This window comes from Erpetoichthys calabaricus, chromosome 8, assembly GCF_900747795.2.
Source record: "Erpetoichthys calabaricus chromosome 8, fErpCal1.3, whole genome shotgun sequence".
NCBI classification, from domain to species: domain Eukaryota; kingdom Metazoa; phylum Chordata; class Cladistia; order Polypteriformes; family Polypteridae; genus Erpetoichthys; species Erpetoichthys calabaricus.
Window position 1 is genome coordinate 137,318,744 of NC_041401.2, and position 22,075 is coordinate 137,340,818.

Consider the following 22,075-nt stretch of genomic DNA (forward strand, 5'->3'; position numbering starts at 1 on the left):
TAACCTGTTCTCCAAGTAGTCATATAATATGACATCAGCTTTTAGCATAAAGGCAAAACAGGTGAAATCAGTGTACTGTATACACCTTTCATTTTTGCTTAAATTGGCCTGCACTAAAATTAGACACAATTTACTAATTTTATTTTACAAAATTGATCAGAGAGCCGTTAAGTTTAATTGCACTTTTAAGTCTAAACAGACCTTTAATTTGATTTAGATTAGGATTCATATTGCGATATTCATGAACTTTTATATATATATATATATATATATATATATATATATATATATATATATATATATATATATATATATATAATTTTTTTTTTTTATTTTTTTTTTTTTTTTTTTATTTCTCCACTTCATTGTTGCTTCAACTGTGTCCTCAGGGTCACTTTCATTTTGAATGTTAAAGTTCTCCCAAGATTTTGCTTTATTGCTGAGACAGCTGGTCTTGTATAAATGTCTGCCTTATATGTTTTCTTCCCCCGCTTTCTTTTCTATCAAGACATTTACTGTAATGTAGTCCCTGCTGAAATAAAATCTCCAACAGCAATATTCAACTGTGATGCTTTGCTTTTTTTCTTCTATGCATTTGTTAAATAAACCTTTCTTGTCATCTTTGTATACCACCCCAAGTTATCAGGAGTTTATGATGTTGCTGTGACATTTTTACATTGACCTGTGTTTGATTAAAAAAAAAAGTGCCCATATATTCTTCAGTTATCTTTGGATTCTTGGTTTTCTTGATCAGGCTATCCGTTCTTCTTTTATCTGTTATACTTAAATGACCTTGGTGGTGCATTTCTTTTTTGAATGAAAGTATTGTCCAAGTTATTTTGAAGGTCTGTGAAGTCATTCTACAGTATAACCATCTTCTTAAAAAATGGATCAGCAACCTTTGTTATCACAGTTAATTTATACGTTTTCATTGTTAGGAAATTGCCAGGGATCTCACTATATATATATATATATATATATATATATATATAGTGAGATCCCTGGCAATTTCCTAACAATATATATATACATACACACAGTGGAACCTCGGCTCACGACCATAATTCGTTCTAAAACTCTGGTCGTAAACCGATTTGGTCATGAACCGAAGCAATTTCCCCCATAGGATTGTATGTAAATACAATTAATCCGTTCCAAACTGTATGTAAATATATATTTTTTTAATTTATAAGCACAAATATAGTTAACTAGCAAAATACCCACGCTTCGCAGCGGAGAAGTAGTGTGTTAAAGAGGTTATGAAAAAAAAAGGAAACATTTTAAAAATAACGTAACATGATTGTCAATGTAATTGTTTTGTCATTGTTATGAGTGTTGCTGTGTTTTATATATATAAAATACACACACACACATATAAACATATATATACATATACATATACACATATATATACATATCTACATATATATATATATATATATATATATACATACACACATCCACATATCAACATATATATATACACATATATACACACACACACGCTTTATGGGTGATGATTGTTTTACTCTTTTTATCTTTATTTTATTTTATTGTAGAATCAACTCCTATCTGCGCACAGCAGGGCAGCCGTGGGCGGATGCGTATGGTGTATTCACTCCATGTTATCGTGCATTGCGCTGTCAGTGGTATTTTGATAAAAGAATTTGAACAACATATAAGAAGCGTATAAATTATTAAACAGTAAAACATTAACATTTAAGAAGTAAAGTTACATTAAGTACTACTGCAGTGCCTTCGGGTATACCTCATTTTTTGTTTGCCCATTACATGCTTAAATGTATACATTTTTTGGTGCACCTACCCGAGAACACGCGACATATAACCGAGCGTGGGAGAAGCATGGATTTTAAACACGCGTTGAGTTCATCTGCTGGTCTCCCTCGTGGAATAACTGGTAATGTTTGACTAAAATCTACAGCGAGTAAAACGACATTACCTCCTATTTTTTTTTTTACGATCTCTGAGATCTTGCTTTTTTCGGTTCAAGGCTTCATAAGCTCTTTTATGTTGTATGGTGTACTTATCCCAAACCATCATCTGTGAATGTTGCAAGACTTTCTTTCGCCTTGTATGTAGATCGGGGTAATTACATTCATTGCATTCCTAGTCTGAATCACAATCTGATTGTATGGGTGGTTACCTGGCACTGTAGGGTTGCCACCCGTCCTTTAAAATACGGAATCGTGCCGCGTTTGAGAATGAAATTGCGCGTCCCGTTTTGAATCAATACTGGACGGGATTTATCCCGTATTTTTTTTATCATTTTTTTTTTAAAGCAGCGTCTCATGCAAATCATCCCACACGCATTTTATGAAGATGCCTCCTTTCCTACTTTTGATTGGGTAATACTTGATGTCATCGTTAGTTTGATTGGTGTTTTTAACTGTCCAGTGAGGAGGGCGTGTCTTTTAAGTACAGTCTGCAAAGTGTTGGCACTGAGATGTGGCGTCAGCGCCATAGTTGAAGCCCCTAACGTTGCGGTCAGCAAGTCGGCTAACATCCGCCATGTGCCGTCTTTCAGTTGCGAGAAGCAGATCATAGAATGGTTGAAACTGTTGCCCCTAACGTTGCGCCACGGCGTGTGGTTCGTTTATACCTCGTGTCTTCTCATTAAACTTTTATCTCGCGAATATGTTATTGCAATCCGCAGCGGGAGCATTTCTATAAACTTAATTTAAACTTACGTTTTACACCGTGCTTTGTTTCCCTTATGAACATGCTTGTATGCTTAACTCGCTCCGTTCTCAATTGTTTAATTAATTTTTTGCTCTTCGCTGTTTGCGGCTGTTCCTCCATTTCCCCCTACTTCGTTCTTTTATCTCGCGAATATGTTATTGCAATCCTTAACGGGAGCGTTTCAATAAACTGATTGAAAATAGTTTTGCATTTACCTTTTTAGTAAAAGGCGAGCTTTTAAGCCTGAGAAATCACCCCGTAAATGCACACGTTTAATTGGACATGTGTTAATATGTATGGTTACACAGTATTAAAAGACAGTGAACAACGTCAGTTACCTTTCTTCCCGCGTTTGATAAAAGGTGAGCTTTTAAGCCTGAGAAATCACCCCGTAAATGCACACGTTTAATTGCACATGTGTTAATATGTATGCTTACACAGTATTAAAAGACAGTCAAAAATTAACGTCATTTACCTTCGTTCCCACGTGTGACTCGTGCTGTAAATGTCTTCCTTGTTTTTAGTTCACGTGATTACGTAGGAGGCGTGATGACGCGATACGTGACTCCGCCTCCTCCATTACAGTGTATGGACAAAAAATATGTTCCAGTTATGACCATTACGCTTTGAATTTCGAAATGAAACCTGCCTAACTTTTGTAAGTAAGCTGTAAGGAATGAGCCTGCCAAATTTCAGCCTTCCACCTACACGGGAAGTTGGAGAATTAGTGATGAGTGAGTCAGTCAGTGAGTGAGTGAGTCAGTCAGTCAGTCAGTGAGGGCTTTGCCTTTTATTATTATAGATTATACCATAGAATGCACAGCGTAATAGTAAACTAAATGTAAAAACATTGAATAACACTGAGAAAACCTTGAACAATAGAGAAAACTAACTCTGCAATAGTTCACGCTATAGTGCTAGGAACCGCTCGCTAAAAACACTTTTTTTTTTTTTATGAGTTTTAAGCACAGGGGAAAAAATGAACATTTGAAAAATCCGTAATTTAATAAACCACCAAGAAAAGTAACACTGCAACAATACAGGCTATGAACCGATCACTGTAAACAGAACTGAAAACAAAAACAAGCCTTCTCTACCTTAAGCGTCCCTCCCTTGCTTGCTCGTTCTCTCTCTCTCTCTCTCTCTCTCTTTTGCGAGCCTGGAGCGCCTGTGTGTGTGTCTCTCTAGCATGCTCCTGTGTGTGTGCGCGCCTCTCTCGCTCGCGTTTGTCTCTCTGGCTGCCTGTGTGTGCGTGAGTCTGTCTCTCTCTGGCGCTGCCTGTGTGTGTGTGTGCGCGGCTCTCTCGTGTGCTGCCTGTGTGTGTGCTGCCTCTGTGTGTGTGCGTGTGTGTTTCGCGTGCTCTCGCTCTCTTTCTCGCTGCACAGGAAATGCACAGGGAGAGACTGAACATGTACAAACCGAAAGGGAACCTGGCTTGCTCGTATACCAAGTGTGTGGTCGTGAACCGAGGCAAAAGTTTGGCGAAACTTTTGGTCGTAAACCGATTTGTACGTGTACCGAGACGTTCGTGAACCAAGGTTCCACTGTATATATATATATATATATTGTGATGGATGGCCGGCTAAATATTCCGGCCCACACCTCCAGGCCGCCAGGTGGATCCCTCCCAACAGCATGGAGGTTCCCTGAATTCCAGCAGGGCCTTATGGACCTTGTAGTTTGTATACACAGCCCTGCTGGATACCATGGGGACCACCGGGAGCCGCTGTAGGGAGGCTTTCAGACTGCTATGTGCCCTATAACCCGGAAGTGCGTCATGATCACATGACCAGAAGGAACGACATGCTTCCGGGTTGAAGAAAAGGACTTTTTCTCTGACCCGGAAGTAATGAGGACTTGTGGATTGTTGGACAGGAACCTCTTCCGGTTCAGGGGGTATAAAAGGACTGTGGGAAAGCCCAGACACTGAGCTGAGCTGGGAGGAAGGGTGTCTGGGAGAGGAGGTTAGAGAGTATTGTGTAGAGAGAGAGAGAATTGGTATTTGTATGAGTAGTGTGGTGTCGAGGGTGCTTAGTGCACGTATTTATAATAAAAAGAATAATACTTGTACTTTCACCTGGTGTCTGGCGTGGTACCTGAGGGTTCAAGAGGTCGATAACACCTGTACTGCTACAATATATATATATATATATATATATATAATATACAGTCATATGAAAAACTTTGGGAACCCCTCTTAATTCTTTAGATTTTTGTTTATCATTGGCTGAGCTCTCAAAGTAGCAACTTCCTTTTAATATATAACATGCCTTATGGAAACAGTAGTATTTCAGTAGTGACATTATGTTTATTGGATTAACAGAAAATATGCATCATAACAAAATTAAACAGGTGCACCCCAACAGAGATATTACATCAATACTTAGTTGAGCCTCCTTTTGCAAATATAACAGCCTCTAGACGCCTCCTATAGCCTTTGATGAGTGTCTGGATTCTGTATGGAGGTATTTTTGACCATTCTTCCATACAAAATCTCTCCAGTTCAGTTAAATTTGATGGCTGCCGAGCATGGATAGCCTGCTTCAAATCATCCCATAGATTTTCGATACATATTCAAATCAGGGGACTGTGACAGCCATTCTAGAACCTTGTACTTCTCCCTCTGCATGAATGCCTTTGTAGATTTCGAACTGTGTTTTGGGTCATTGTCTTGTTGGAATATCCAACCCCTGCGTAACTTCAACTTTGTGACTGATGCTTGAACATTATCCTGAAGAATTTGTTGATATTGGGTTGAATTCATCCAACCTTCGACTTTAACAAGGGCCCCAGTCGCTGAACTAGCCACACAGCCCCACAGCATGATGGAACCTCCTCCAAATTTGACAGTAGGTAGCAGGTGTTTTTCTTGAAATGCGGTGTTCTTCTTCCACCATTCAAAGCGCTTTTTGTTATGACCAAATAACTCCATTTTTGTCTCATCAGTCCAAAGCACTTTGTTCCAAAATGAATCTGGCTTGTCTAAATGAGCATTTGCATAAAACAATACAATACAATACAGTTTATTTTTGTATAGCCCAAAATCACACAGGAAGTGCCGCAATGGGTTTTAATAGGCCCTGCCTCTTGACAGCCCCCCTGCGTTGACTCTCTAAGAAGACGAGGAAAAACTCCCAAAAAAAACCTAGTAGGGAAAAAATGGAAGAAACCTTGGGAAAGGCAGTTCAAAGAGAGACACCTTTCCAGGTAGGTTGGGCGTGCAGTGGGTGTCAAAAGAAGGGGGTCAATACAATATAAACAACCGACTCTGTTTGTGGTGTCAGTGCAGAAAGGGCTTCTTTCTCACCACCCTGCCATTCAGATGTTCTTTGTGCAAATTGCGCTGAATTGTAGAACGATGTACAGATACACCATCTGCAGCAGGATGTTCTTGCAGGTCTTTGGAGGTGATCTGTGGGTTATCTGTAACCATTCTTTCAGTCCTGCGCATATGCCGCTCCTGTATTTTTCTTGGCCTGCCAGACCTGGGTTTAACAGCAATTGTGCCTGTGGCCTTCTATTTCCTGATTACACTCCTTACAGTTGAAACTGACAGTTTAAACCTCTGAGATAGCTTTTTGTAGCCTTCCCCTAAACCTTGATACTGAACAATCTTTGTTTTCAGATCTTTTGAGAGTTGCTTTGAGGATCCCATGCTGTCACTCATCAGAGGAGAGTCAAAGGGAAGCACATCTTGCAACTGACCACCTTAAATACCTTTTCTCATGATTGGACACACCTGTCTATGAAGTTCAAGGCTTAACAAACTAATCCAACCAATTTGGTGTTGCAAGTAATCAGTATTGAGCAGTTACATGCATTCAAATCAGCAAAATTACAAGGGTACACAAATTTTTGCACAGCCAGTTTTTCACATTTGATTTAACTTCATACAACTAGATACTGCTTCACTAAACATCTTTGTTCGGAGGGATTCCCAAACTTTTTCATATGACTCTATATATATATATATATATATATATATATATATATATATGTAAAGTGATAAATGTCCATCTATCTGTTGTTCACGCCCGTACACAGGTGTAATGTCATCCAACATAAACAAGATGGTGGGAATATCCAATGAACAAAGGCAAGTGGTCGACTTCAGATACTAAAGTGTGCGGTATAAGCCCGGGTATCATGTCCACGATCCACAACAGACCTGTAATGTCTGACTAGACACAAAAAAGGAAGGACATTACAGTAAGAGCTATAATGTCCAATGAAAACAAGTCAACAAGACTTACCTAGATAGAATGATGTAAGGCATATCCAGCGAACAGTGGTTTATAAATGCATGATGTGATTGAAATAGACACTTACCATTATACTATTAAGACTATTTTAATAAATGGGCATTTTCCTGTGCTAGTATGATCACATTATGGTTTTCAATATATTAAATATTCCGTGATATACTGTGTTCTGCACATTCTTTACAATATTGCAGTGTATTCACCTTTTTTAATAAAAGTTGAAATTGAAATGCTTTTCTCTGTTGGCATAAATATCATTGTTATCCCTGCAGAGAATGCCAATTAATCTATCCCAGTTAATTATTTATTTATTTATTTATTTTTTACAAATGAAAATGGATTTTAAATATGTTAACAACTTTCAGAGTAAAAGAAGTATTATCGGTTACAACACATAACATACATTTTGATACATAATTTAACATGGTGTGTCCTTGTACTAAGCTGCCAACCAATGATTGACATTACAATTTTTCATGTTTAAATTTTTTTTTAATATTCAATGTACAAATGTGTATTTAAAACTCTTAGTTCTACATACATTTTCACTGTCATGGGGTACATGTGAAAACCATCCTTTTCAATGAGGAGTTTTGTTATAGTTTTTGCAAAGGAGAGTAAACAGTGTGTCTACAGGAGATTGCTTTATTGCAGGTGATTTCACATAAGGTTTTGGTTTATGTTTCATTGCATAAGTTTATTAAGTGTAAGTTGATATAAATCAGCCTGCAAGTGCTCCTGTCAGTTGAAGTTGAAGAAACATTACTAGTTACACAGTACTTGATTTTAACGTGACAATGCATAAGAAATTGCATGTTATTCATTAAGCTCTACTGTAACATTGTGAAGGACAAAATTAACTCAAATGCAAGGAGTAGACATGGACAGTGACTTTTGTATAGGAACCTCTGCAGCAGTTCTCACATTTCTGGTTTGTCTTCTGTTCTCCCTCCACTACTTCTCATTATTAAATTGTGTATGCACTTGTAAATTCTGGGTGTGGAGTTTCAATTCCCAAGAACAGAAAATTAAGATATTGGTAAAAATCTGATGTATTTGTCTTTGTTATGAGGTGCTTGGTTTTAAAAAAAGTACATTGTTAAAGAGTTTATAGACTTTACAATAGAGTTATCAGCTATTGTGTCTGTATGAGAAAGCAAATTTCTTATGTAGAGTTATGTAGTCACTTTTTAAAGGCATTCTTCTTGTGCTGATTACAGCAAAATCTCGGGAAATAAAGTCATTACAAAATATAATTTCTATTGTAGCATGTATTGTGGTACTCAAGATTTCTCCACGTTTATACTAATAACCAAATGTATTTCTAACATTGAATTAGTTTTGAGGATTAAATTCCTAAGTAGGGGCAAAACTGACTGTTGAGTTTGATTTGAGTTTTAGCTTAGGCTTGGTGTGTAGAGCCTTATTTTTCTATACTTTCACCTCTCCCCAGTAACCAATCCTAATAATGATAGCTAAGTTAATTTGTAAAATGTCTCTGACTGCCAACACATTGTAGTGAATGATTTGTTAAGTGTTACAATCACTGTACTGGAGGGACATATAACTGTACTCCTGTTTGTGTAATCTGAGAATACTTATACGAACTTGGTTCCCAGGACACATTACAACCATTTATTTATACTGCAGAGTTCACAGTAATGTATAACAATGCAAATGCTTGGAGTAATTACTTAGATACTTTTGTGTGTTACAATTTCAATTCTGGTACTTTTGGCCTTCTTATGTATTCTGCTTGAGCCATTACTGTATGTTTTTTTTCATAAGTAACCAAAAAGTTGTTGGTCCTAACATTCATGTTTCTCCTGCTATTTCCCCTATATTTTTAGCCTGACACTGTTTTTCCATGCCAAATACTCTTTTATTAAAAGAAGATATAAATAGTTGTTGACGTTAATATTAAGTATACCCTGCTGCAAAAGGCTTGTTCCTCTAAAGAACTAATTAATATTTTGAGTTTTTACATTAACTGTGATTTAGCTGCTTCTTTAATTTTTCATATAAGTTATCAGTATACCATGCAACACACAAAAATAAAATGGTGCTTTATAATTAAAATTGTAGTACTAACTTTTTTAGTCTTTGATATTTGCTTGAATCTACAGTAGTTAGTGATATTTGTTAAATAAAGATAACATGTGAATAAGGATGGATTTACATTTATTGTACCTCATGCAAAACTGTTTAAATCAGACTGGCTTGAGATCAATTCTCATTAGATAAAATTTCTTTTTGGTATTTTTGCCACTATTAACATCTTTTTTTTTATTTGTTTTTTTTTTTTAGACACTGTGCATTTTAGCTAATATTGCTGATGGAACTACAGCCAAGGATCTGATCATGATGAACGATGATATCCTCCAGAAAGTCAAATACTATATGGTAAATTTATGATGTGGATAATGTAAGGTCAAGTCAGTTGGGGAGTATGCTCTGGTACAGCGCGTTGCTGTACTCACCACATGACAAAACAGCTCAGGATCCTGGTTGGCAATCTCCCAGGCAGACACGCAGTCCAGTCCCACCCTGCAGAAATGACCGTCAATCTGCCGCAGCTTGGTGTTACGTGGGCGTCCCCTTGGCCTGGTCTAGCAACTCAGGTCCTCAACACTGAGGATCCTGCAAGCCAGACGACCCTCAGAAAATCGTGCCACATGGCCGTAGTGCCATAACTGAAGCTCCGTTACAATGCAGGTAATGTGCCTCATTCGGGACTCCATGAGCAACCGCTCATTTGACACAAAGTCAAACCAGCGGTACCCAAGGATTATCTGAAGAGACACTGTACCGAAGGAATCCAGTCTTCATCTCAGGTCACTGGATAGCATCCATGTCTCACAACCATATAGCAAGACAGGAATGTCACTTCTGAGGTACGTAAATCTCTCAACAACATCTACACTCTCTCCACAGACAGACACACTGCTGATGCCTGTGTCCAAGAGGCCATTAAAGGCCTGGATCTTGGTTTTTATCCAGGACACTGTCAAGCCAAGACACTCTGACTCCTCACTCAATCTCTTAAGAGCCCCGATCAGAACCTCCATTGACTCTGCGAAGATCACAGCATTGTCAGCAAAGTCAAGATCAGTGAATCTTTATTTACCAATAGATGCCCCACAGCCACTGTACCCCACAACCTTGCCCAACACCCAGTCCATGCAAGCATTGAACAGAGTAGGAGTAAGAACACAGCCCTGACTAACCCTAGAATCAACTGGTAAAAACACAGAGGTTCTGCCTCCATTGTACACAGCACTCACCGCACCAGTATACAGGCCGGCCATGATATCCAGCAACCTTGAGGAAATCCCACGAAGCCTCAGGATGTCTCAAAGGCAGCTCGATGAACTGTGTCAAAAGCTTTATGAAAATCAACAAAGGCTGCAAAGAAACTTGCTGATGTTCGTGTTTGCATTCCATGAGAACACTCAGTGTCAGGATGTGGTTGATGGTAGACTTCTTTGGCGTAAAACCAGACTACCCTGGTCGCTGGTAAGTGAGCAAGTGATCACGGATCCTGTTGAGGATGACCCTAGCAAAGACCTTACTTGGCACTGAGAGCAGTGTTATCCTCCTGTAGTTGCCGCAATCTAGGCAATCACCTTTCCCTTTTCAGATAGGAGTGACAAGTCCCATTTTCCAGTCAGTTGGAAAGTTAATGAAAGATGATTTGTTGTTTTAGTTTCGTGTGTAACTGTTTTCTCCTTTCAGGGTCATTCGAATGTGAAGTTACAAATTGCTGCTACCTTCTGCATTTCTAACCTGATCTGGAATGAGGAGGAAGGTCAGAGAGATGCTACTTTTTCCAGTAAACAAATAAATAAATTAGATATTTGAAAATAACTGTAGTGGGTATAATAAATGTTGAAGTTTTATTTACGGTATCACAAATGCGAGTGTCTAAGTACAATGTTTTACTGAACATTTGAGTGATTTGTACATCATGTGTTTCTTTTATAGCCACTGAGCATTGATTTTAGATATTACCTTTGATGTTACAAAAGCAAAACTGGAAAGATTGCTGCACTTGCACTTAACACCACTAAGCAATAACAACAAAGTCAACCACAACAGCAATAAAAGGCAGTCATGAAACAATTAATAGCTTTCTACTGACACCAAAGAATCATTCAGAATACAATCCACTTCACCCTCTACCTAAAAACCCTACATTTACATTTACATTTACAACATTTAGCAGACGCTCTTATCCAGAGCGACTTACAACAGTGCTTAGTAGTCTACGACTGTTCTTCAGTCTTTAAGGCTAGGATTAAATCTACCGTCATTAAACAAGTTACCGCTGACCAAGTTGTACACAAAACCATGCTAGAAGAAAATAATAGTAAGTTGTTAGTACAAAATTTTTTTTTTTTTTTTTTTTTTGAGAAAAGGGTAGAAAAAAAAGTATGGGGACTTTAGTCCCCATAGTGCTGTTTAAAGAAGTGTGTCTTCAGACAACGTTTGAAGACAGTGAGGGTCTCCGCTGTTCGTACAGCAAGAGGAAGTTCGTTCCACCACTGAGGAGCCAACACTGCAAAGAGTCTTGATGCATGTCGTCCTCTTCTTTTAAGTAAGGGTGGTTTGAGACGAGCAGTGCTTGATGTTCTGAGAGAGCGAGAAGTGACACGCTGCTTAACCAGTGCTGATATGTAAGGTGGTGCAGTTCCAGTTTTGGCCTTAAAGGCAAGTGTTAGGGTTTTGAACCTGATGCGGGCAGCCACGGGGAGCCAGTGCAGGTTCCGCAGCAGAGGTGTAGTGTGTGAGAATTTGGGAATATTAAAAATGAGTCTTGCAGCTGCATTCTGGATCAATTGAAGTGGTCGTGTTGCCTTTAGTGAAAGTCCAGACATCAGAGAGTTGCAGTAGTCCAGCTTAGAGATGACCAAGGTCTGGACGAGAAGCTGAGTAGCCTCTGTAGTGAGAAAGGGGTGGATTCTCCTGATGTTGTAAAGAAGATATCTGCAGGACCTGGAGAGGTTGCTGATGTGTGGAGAAAAAGACAATTCTTCATCTAGAGTGACACCAAGACTTCTTGCCGTTTTTGAGGGGACAATAACCGAGTTGTCAAAAGAGATTGCAAGGTCAAGATTCGGAGATGAGTTGCCTTTGATGTACAAGAGTTCAGTCTTGCTGGGACTCAACTTGAGGTGGTGGGAAGTCATCCAAGAGGAGATATCAGCAAGGCAGTTTGAGATGCGGGTTGAGACCTGCTGGTCATCTGGTGGAAAGGAGAGAATGAGTTGAGTGTCATCCGCATAGCAGTGGTAAAAGAATCCATGTCCAGCTATTACCTTCCCAAGAGAACCTGTGTATAAGGAGAAGAGAAGGGGTCCTAGGACAGAGCCCTGAGGAACACCAGTGGTCAGTCTTCGTGGAGCTGACTGGGAGCCTTGCCAGGCAACCTGGAATGTCCGGTCAGCAAGGTAAGAAGCAAACCATTGCCAGACAGTGCCTGAGATCCCAAGACTAGAGAGAGTTTCCAGAAGTATCTGATGGTTGACCGTGTCAAAGACTGCAGATAGGTCCAAAAGTATGAGAACTGAGGACAGGTTGGTAGATCTGGCTGTGTGAAGTGTTTCAGAGACAGCAAGAAGTGCAGTCTCGGTAGAATGAGCTGCTTTGAATCCAGACTGGTGAGGGTCAAGAAGGGCGTTATTAGACAAAAACACATTAAGTTGGTTATAAACTGCTCGTTCCAGTACTTTAGAAAGAAAAGAGAGCAGGGATACTGGTCTGTAGTGGTTAACATCTGAGCAGTCCAGAGTACCCTACTCAAATCCTGTTGAAAGTTGACCAAGGTGAAATGCAGTTGCAATATTTAATATGCCCAATCTCTCTCTTTCTCTCTGAGTTAGTTAAATTGATCTTGGTAGTCCAGCTATAATCCTCTCCCAATGCTCTTGGAGTGTGTGAATATTTGAAGGATCGAAGGTTATAGAGGATTGCAAATAAAATGTCACAGAGTTGGGCAGGTCAGTGATAGAAGTGTTCCAGGATTACGAAGCTGTAGCAGTTGTTTTTTTTCTCAAATGCTAGGGTGTGGCAACACTTTTTAACTTTAAAATACAGAAGGGTACTGACTTTTGGCTGCATTTGGGGCTGGCCCCTTTGGCTGTATGTCATACTAGCCGAATGTCGGTCACAAAGTCAGTTACAGTTGAGGCTGTGTGAGTCACTGGCATGCATGCTTTAACTGTCTGCACAGAGTAGCACAAAGCAATCTTAGAGTCTTTGCATCTGCATGCCAGGTCCGTATAAGGCACTATTTCTCAACCACTGGGTCGCGGGTTGATACAAGTGGGTCATGGTTTGCTGTCTTACGTTGCAGTGGACTTAAGCAACCTGTAGCTCTGTACAATGTTTCCTCCTTCCTGAGTAAGTTTGTTTCTCCGGGGGGACCCTGAACACACTGTGGGCTGAATGCATAAGACTTACTCACATGGAGCAGCTCTGATCAGGCCTTAAAGGGCCCTCCTAGAGTTCGAAAACATATGAGACTCTGAAATAATAGTAATAATGAAAAAAATTTTATTGCAGCTGGTTTTGACAATCTCTAGAACATTATTACCCTTTTGTTTCCCTGTGCCTTGGCTGTAAAGTATTAAAAGCCTCAACTTGATCAGCCATAAATCAGCACATAACTGTAATATTGTTTTTGCAAAATAAGCCAATCCTTATTTAACTAGAGCTTGAATTATTTTGCTAGAAATCTCTAGTAACAGAGAACTCCTCAATGTTTCTCCTGCAAGATCCCAAGAAATACTTTTCTCACAAAGTGATAAATTACAAAAGTCAGTCAGTCATTCTGCAACCTGCTATATCCTAACACAGGGTCACGGGGGTATGCTGGAGCCAATCACAGCCAACACATGGCGCAAGGCAGGAACAAATCCCTGGGCAGGGCACCAGCCCACCACAGGGCACACACACACCCACACCCACACACCAACCACACACTAGGGACAATTTAGGATCGCCAATGCAACTTTCCTGCATGTCTTTGGACTGTGGGAGGAAACCCATGCAGACACGGGGAGAACATGCAAACTCCACGCAGGGAGGACGTGGGAAGCGAACCCAGGTCTCCTTACTGCGAGGCAGCAGTGCTACCACTGCTCCACCGTGCCGCCCCAATTATAAAAGTAAAAATGTATAATAAAGAGGATTGCAATCAATGTAACATTGTACAAAAATAATAAGTATAAATATTATAAATGAAATCATTTTGCCTATTAATGCAAACCTTATGAAATACACAGACCACAGTGAAACACTGAATATTAATTGATCTTCACTGTTCTCTACAAAAATGATAATGAATGAAAGATAGAGAGATATGCTTGCAGCTAACTCAAGAGGAAATGGTTCGCAGCCTTGCTTTGTTGAGGTGAATGTGCATATCCCTGTGCTCCTGAATATGCACTGCTGCATTTTTTACACCACTGTCTCAGACACCCAAGTTGGGTACTTGATTGTATTTAAGTGTTGCAAGAGATGCTTTGATGTATACTGATTATTGTATAAGTCAGTGCTCTGTTGCAAACCATTTAGATCTTTTTACAAAAAAGAATCTTAAGCTCACATTAGGCAACTTCAAGTTGTTAGGTATGTCAGACTTGATGACTGCAGTTGCCGATCTTGTTGTCGGACCATGTCAGTGTACATGACTGAAAATCGCTGGCCATGTCAAATTTAGTAACTGCAAACCGACTTTCCAGCAGTTACTGACTGGTCCCTTTTTCTGACAACCAATAGTGTGTTCCCTGATGGAGTCAGTGCTATATGAAGTGTTAACAGATGTGGCGAATTCAGCCAAAATCTCGGCCCTTGTTTTTCCCATTTTTTTACTTTCTCGTATACAACGTATAGGGAAAGTATTGTAATTGTCCAAAAAGACGATAGACCACCCTGAGTCCGAAAATACCATTTTTGGAATTATGTTTGTGTGTATATCAATGTAAACACCAGAACTTGAGTACGCTTTCTGTTATGAAACCAAGTTATGCATACAAGTATTGGGTACAAAATGTAGATTTCTATCCATTTTTGAGCTATTTCTGCTAACTGGAAGTGGTACTTTTTTATTCATGCAGCTGCAGAGTCTGATTTATTCAACTTTACTTTTATAATAATTGTTCAGTATATTATTAATTTGATTTGATTTGTTGTTGATGGTTCTTTAAAGTACATCATATAAAAATATAATCATTGTCTTACAGTTTACTCCTCAAATATCCATCCCCATATCTGAGTATATGAGAAAGTCTAGGGGAGACCACTCCAGATTTTTTTTCTTTCTGTTGTTGTACATAAAAGACAATACATCATACAGACAAACTTCTCTTGTGTTTGTGATGTTGAAAGACAAAAGCACCCGTGTTCTTTATTCCTCATCACTGCATTATATGCATGTACTTCCAGATGGGAATTTATTAGTTGTCAGTTCTCACACGCACAGAACCCATTCCTATAACTAATGACAAAATCAGGCTTGTTTGATTTTGGGGGGCAAGTCGCAGACTTGTTGGATTGGATCACTTGGTTTGTCAAACTGTGTGGCTGGACATCACGAAACAAGCTGTTGACTGCCTCTGACTCGCTAAGATAATCTAAATGCTACAGCTGAAAATCTCTGGAAAAGTTGTTGATAGTGACATGGCCTTTATCGATGGTAGCTAAAAGTAAGTGAGTCAGAGTAAACTGAGCAAGATAGAGATTATCTTTCCTGTGCTAGATGTTTTCCTTTATTAGAAACAAAGTGCTGTTTTAAAGAAGGTTGGTGTGACCATGCCCTATAATGTTGCATGCACACATGTACGCTGTGTCCTCCTGATGAAACATGCTGTTGCAGCTGACTATTCCAAAATGGCATTGCATGATGAAAAATAACTAAAGAAATTATGAAAATATAATCCAGAATTAAAATGAATAAAGAATGTTTTTTTTTTTTTAATTGAATCTTGACAGCTACCAGTGAAGATGAGACGTTAATAGTCTAGAACCGACCTATTCAAATGGCGGCCCACAGGCCACATGTGGCCCAGAAGCAACTGCCGAGTGGCCCAGCCCGTGGTCCCACCAGAAATACAGAGCAAAACGCATTTCATGATCCTTCAAAAAGTACAGTAATACAGACCATAAATGCAATGCTCCACTTACCCTAGCAATATTCAACACACAATGCAGTGCATTGTTTTGTGTCTACAAGTGGTGGTAGTTGTCTATGGTACTGTGATGACCTATTGAAGGAGCTGTTTCTCGAAACTATTCCTTCTCTTTTACCATTTGCTTCACTCTCTCCCTGATCCTGCTACTCAGCTCTGTGTAGGGATGTGCCCTGAGCCCTCACAAAGTGCTTTCCCCCCAAGACTTCACCCCCCAAAGCCCATGCAGTAGCAAGGCATGTCACAATATGAACACACTTGGTGATTTAAAACGGACCAATGGTCCCTCAGTGTGCTGTAGATGTATTAATGTGTATTACTTACTGTATCACTTGTTATGAGTTTGTGCGCTGATAGTTTTTTTTTCTTTCTTTTATTCTGTTAAATGCACTTTGTGATGTAACTGGGTCATATATATAGGCAGTGGCATAAAGATATAACCAAATGTTTATTTTTTTATTTCAAAAGAGAAAAAAAGTATTACTGCTCCCTCAGATTCTGTTCAGTTATAGCTTTGCATTGTTTTTATACACTTTTTGAAGATTCTGTGTCAGATATGACCGTATTTAAAAGGGGGAAAATGTATTGTTTTGATTTGTAATTGAATAGCCCTGGTCTAGAAGATTAGCTCACTTCTTCTATACTTTTTTCCAAAAGTGTCATCTGACAATTTTATCCTATATAGTTTTTCATACTTTTTATTGTTGTGTTCCAAATTGCAAAAATTCATGAATCTCCCATATAGGCTTTGGTAGTAGGGAGCACCATCTCTCCAACTAAGTCCACAATTGATGAATCAGTGAACTCCAGAATTATCTCTAAAAATGTTTCTCATCATATATTTTACTTTTAAGTTTCTAGAAACAAAACTTTGACTCCTCAAATTAGGTATTTATTTATTCTTTAATTACTTTTAAAATGCTATTACAATCATTATAGCATGCATTTCATAATAATATCATTTTATTTATATAGCATCATTCCAATGCTCAAAGTGCCTCACAGAAATTCAAAATGAACAATACGGAATAAACAATATTAGATACAAAATAATAATTGCATAAAACAGTAAATAAAAGTAAATACAGGAAACACAAATCTTTGAACTGGGACAAGAGTCAGTAAACCAGAATAAATGTACAAAAAATACAAAATACTACAAAAAAAACCCTGTACAAATAACATAGTCTGTGATTCAAATGCAAATCATCCTAAGCAGCTAGACAGAGAGGGTAAACTGAAAGAAAGGGTCAGATTATCAGGGTTAGGTAAATGTCTTCCTGAATTTATTGTGTTTGGGTCAGTGCATCCAACTATATACTGTGAATCAGGCAAATGATAATATTCCCGTGCTATATGCAATATACACCAAGCCCAGTACCAACCAACTCTGAACCCCAGTTATTTACACAACATTGAAAATCATTACCAAAAAATAAGGTTACAGGCAGTAACATAATCTAAAATTTGAAATGTAATCGTGTGCCTTTTAAGTTGAACTATGATGCTGTTACTGTACCACTTAGGGACAGAGATGAATGGTACAGTTACACATAAAAAGTACAAAGCATTGAGAAAAGTTTTTCAACTCTGGCACAGCACAGCTGAATAATAAGTGACAGGGTATATAAGCAACGGTAGTATTTTGTAGTCTAGCATGAAGATATCAAATTGATAAAAAGGACTAAGCTGTCAAAAAGACATTATAAGCTAAAAGATACTTGAGAACCAGAGTTATTTTAACATTGTGTGAAAATATGAAACCCAGAATTGGTTTTAGTCAGTCTGTCTTGTATTATTTTGTATGGTTTACCTGTCATTAGAGTTAAAATGTAGGCTTTTGCCTTTCCTTTGCTTCATGTCTCTTGTTAGTTATGCAGGGTATGTTGTTTCATTTAGATTAATTTAGACAAAAATTTCTTTGTTTCCCTGAAAGACAAAAATCAATGTTTAATTGTCTGTTCTCCTGGAGGAAGTTAATGTCAGTTATTTTGATTATGTAGTTTTTTCACTTGCTTTATGCTTCTTTTTAATAAAAGACTGATACTTGTATAAGATTCAACAAGTTTAATTCTAGTCTGTTGTTTTAGGTTCTCAGGAGAGACAGGATAAGCTTCGTGAGATGGGAATAGTGGATATTCTGCACAAGTTAACACAATCCACAGATGCAAATCTCTGTGACAGGTTTGTTGATCCCTTTGTCATTTAATTCATTTTACTTTTTGAACTTTAATGAATTAATTTAATTACCGGTAATCTGTTTTATAGATGCTCCAAAAATAGTATTTTACACAAAACCATAGAAAAGAACAGAATAATTTTTTTTATTTAAGTATTGTAAATGTTGTGTTCCTGGGTCGTTAAGTGTTCATTCTATCCATGTGCTCCTTTATTTAAATTGATCGCTTCTTCAGTCCTACAGGAGATGCTTTTTCACAATGTCCACATACTGTACGTGTTTAGAAAAGTGTGATTTTTAAAAAGTTAACAAAGGAAATACAACACAATCTTCTTATTTCAGACCTTGTACTTTATATTTGTAGGCATTTTTAAATTCCAAGACTAATTATGACTTAATTCTGTGTCTGTGCTCCTGTAATTATATTAAACTTTGGATCAAGTTCTGTGAATGTAATAGTATCAAAACAAGTAACATAGTAAAAAAATTTCAATGTTCGTTAGCTTTATCTTACTCTTAAGTTATGGGGTAAATCTAACCTTTCACTGAGGTAAAAAAAAGGAAAAACATCCTCTCAAAAATTTTAACATTTCTCTCTAAGCATTTTTCAGTTATTGTTATCACTTGCAAATCTCATGAGCAAAATCTACTTGGCATATATCCCCATTCATACAGTGGTGTGAAAAACTATTTGCCCCCTTCCTGATTTCTTATTCTTTTGCATGTTTGTCACACAAAATGTTTCTGATCATCAAACACATTTAACCATTAGTCAAATATAACACAAGTAAACACAAAATGCAGTTTGTAAATGGTGGTTTTTATTATTTAGGGAGAAAAAAAAATCCAAACCTACATGGCCCTGTGTGAAAAAGTAATTGCCCCCTGAACCTAATAACTGGTTGGGCCACCCTTAGCAGCAATAACTGCAATCAAGCGTTTGCGATAACTTGCAATGAGTCTATTACAGCGCTCTGGAGGAATTTTGGCCCACTCATCTTTGCAAAATTGTTGTAATTCAGCTTTATTTGAGGGTTTTCTAGCATGAACCGCCTTTTTAAGGTCATGCCATAGCATCTCAATTGGATTCAGGTCAGGACTTTGACTAGGCCACTCCAAAGTCTTCATTTTGTTTTTCTTCAGCCATTCAGAGGTGGATTTGCTGGTGTGTTTTGGGTCATTGTCCTGTTGCAGCACCCAAGATCGCTTCAGCTTGAGTTGACGAACAGATGGCCGGACATTCTCCTTCAGGATTTTTTGGTAGACAGTAGAATTCATGGTTCCATCTATCACAGCAAGCCTTCCAGGTCCTGAAGCAGCAAAACAACCCCAGACCATCACACTACCACCACCATATTTTACTGTTGGTATGATGTTCTTTTTCTGAAATGCTGTGTTCCTTTTACGCCAGATGTAACGGGACATTTGCCTTCCAAAAAGTTCAACTTTTGTCTCATCAGTCCACAAGGTATTTTCCCAAGAGTCTTGGCAATCATTGAGATGTTTCTTAGCAAAATTGAGACGAGCCCTAATGTTCTTTTTGCTTAACAGTGGTTTGCGTCTTGGAAATCTGCCATGCAGGCCGTTTTTGCCCAGTCTCTTTCTTATGGTGGAGTCGTGAACACTGACCTTAATTGAGGCAAGTGAGGCCTGCAGTTCTTTAGACGTTGTCCTGGGGTCTTTTGTGACCTCTCGGATGAGTCGTCACTGCGCTCTTGGGGTAATTTTGGTCAGCCGGCCACTCCTGGGAAGGTTCACCACTGTTCCATGTTTTTGCCATTTGTGGATAATGGCTCTCACTGTGGTTCGCTGGAGTCCCAAAGCTTTAGAAATGGCTTTATAACCTTTACCAGACTGATAGATCTCAATTACTTCTGTTCTCATTTGTTCCTGAATTTCTTTGGATCTTGGCATGATGTCTAGCTTTTGAGGTGCTTTTGGTCTACTTCTCTGTGTCAGGCAGCTCCTATTTAAGTGATTTCTTGATTGAAACAGGTGTGGCAGTAATCAGGCCTGGGGGTGGCTACGGAAATTGAACTCAGGTGTGATACACCACAGTTAGGTTATTTTTTAACAAGGGGGCAATTACTTTTTCACACAGGGCCATGTAGGTTTGGATTTTTTTTCTCCCTAAATAATAAAAACCATCATTTAAAAACTGCATTTTGTGTTTACTTGTGTTATATTTGACTAATGGTTAAATGTGTTTGATGATCAGAAACATTTTGTGTGACAAACATGCAAAAGAATAAGAAATCAGGAAGGGGGCAAATAGTTTTTCACACCACTGTATTTTATACTTTTGACATTCTTAATGCACACAAGTTCATAGGAACTCTTAAGTGGTGCTACCTAACTTTCTTGTTTCATTCGAGTAGAAATATACAGTGCATCAGGAAAGTATTCACAGTGCATCACTTTTTCCACATTTTGTTATGTTACAACCTTATTTCAAAATGGATTAGATTCATTTTTTTTCCTCAGAATTCTACACAACACCCCCATAATGACAATGTGAAAAACGTTTACTTGAGGTTTTTGCAAATTTATTAAAAGTAAAAAAACTGAGAAATCACATGTACTTAAGTATTCACAGCCTTTGCTCAATACTTTGTCGATGCACCTTTGGCAACAATTTCAGCCTCAAGTCTTTTTGAATATGATGCCACAAGCTTGGCACACCTATCCTTGGCCAGTTTCGCCCATTCCTCTTTGCAGCACCTCTCAAGCTCCATCAGGTTGGATGGGAAGCGTCAGTGCACAGCCATTTTAAGATCTCTCCAGAGATGTTCAATCGGATTCAAGTCTGGGCTCTGGCTAGGCCACTCCAGGACATTCACAGAGTTGTCCTGAAGCCACTCCTTTGATATCTTGGCTGTGTGCTTAGGGTCGTTGTCCTGCTGAAAGTTGAACCGTCGCCGCAGTCTGAGGTCAAGAACGCTCTGGAGCAGTTTTTCATCCAGGATGTCTCTGTACATTGCTACAGTCATCTTTCCCTTTATCCTGACTAGTCTCCCAGTCCCTGCCACTGAAAAACATCCCCACCGCATGATGCTTCCACCACCATGCTTCACTGTAGGGATGGTATTGGCCTGGTGATGAGCAGTGCCTGGTTTCCTACAAACGTGACGCCTGGCATTCACATCAAAGAGTTCAATCTTTGTCTCATCAGACCAGAGAATTTTCTTTCTCATGGTCTGAGAGTCCTTCAGGTGCCTTTTGGCAAACTCCAGGCGGGCTGCCATGTGCCTTTTACTAAGGAGTGGCTTCCGTCTGGCCACTCTACCATACAGGCCTGATTGGTAGATTGCTGCAGAGATGGTTGTCCTTCTGGAAGGTTCTCCTCTCTCCACAGAAGACCTCTGGAGCTCTGACAGAATGACCATCGGGTTCTTGGTCACCTCCCTGACTAAGGCCCTTCTCCCCCGACCGCTCAGTTTAGATGGCCGGCCAGCTCTAGGAAGAGTCCTGGTGGTTTCGAACTTCTTCCACTTACGGATGATAGAGGCCACTGTGCTCATTGGGACCTTCAAAACAGCAGATATTTTTCTGTAACCTTCCCCAGATTTGTGCCTCGAGACAATCCTGTCTTGGATGTCTACAGACAATTCCTTTGACTTCATGCTTTGTTTGCGCTCTGACATGAACTGTCAACTGTGGGACCTTATATAGACAGGTGTGTGCCTTTCCAAATCATGTCCAATCAACTGAATTTACCACAGGCGGACTCCAATTAAGCTGTA

The 22,075-nt window shown here is 38.9% G+C and overlaps 1 protein-coding gene across 1 annotated transcript in view; it reads left to right on the forward strand.

The window, feature by feature from the left end:
* The window catches only part of armc8 (armadillo repeat containing 8), a 207,029-nt gene that overhangs the window by 179,381 nt on the left and 5,573 nt on the right, over positions 1 to 22,075 (forward strand). Inside the window, 3 exon segments of the mRNA XM_051931260.1 lie at positions 9,270 to 9,365; positions 10,698 to 10,770; positions 18,244 to 18,337. Of these exon segments, the coding sequence (XP_051787220.1) occupies positions 9,270 to 9,365; positions 10,698 to 10,770; positions 18,244 to 18,337 (263 nt within the window).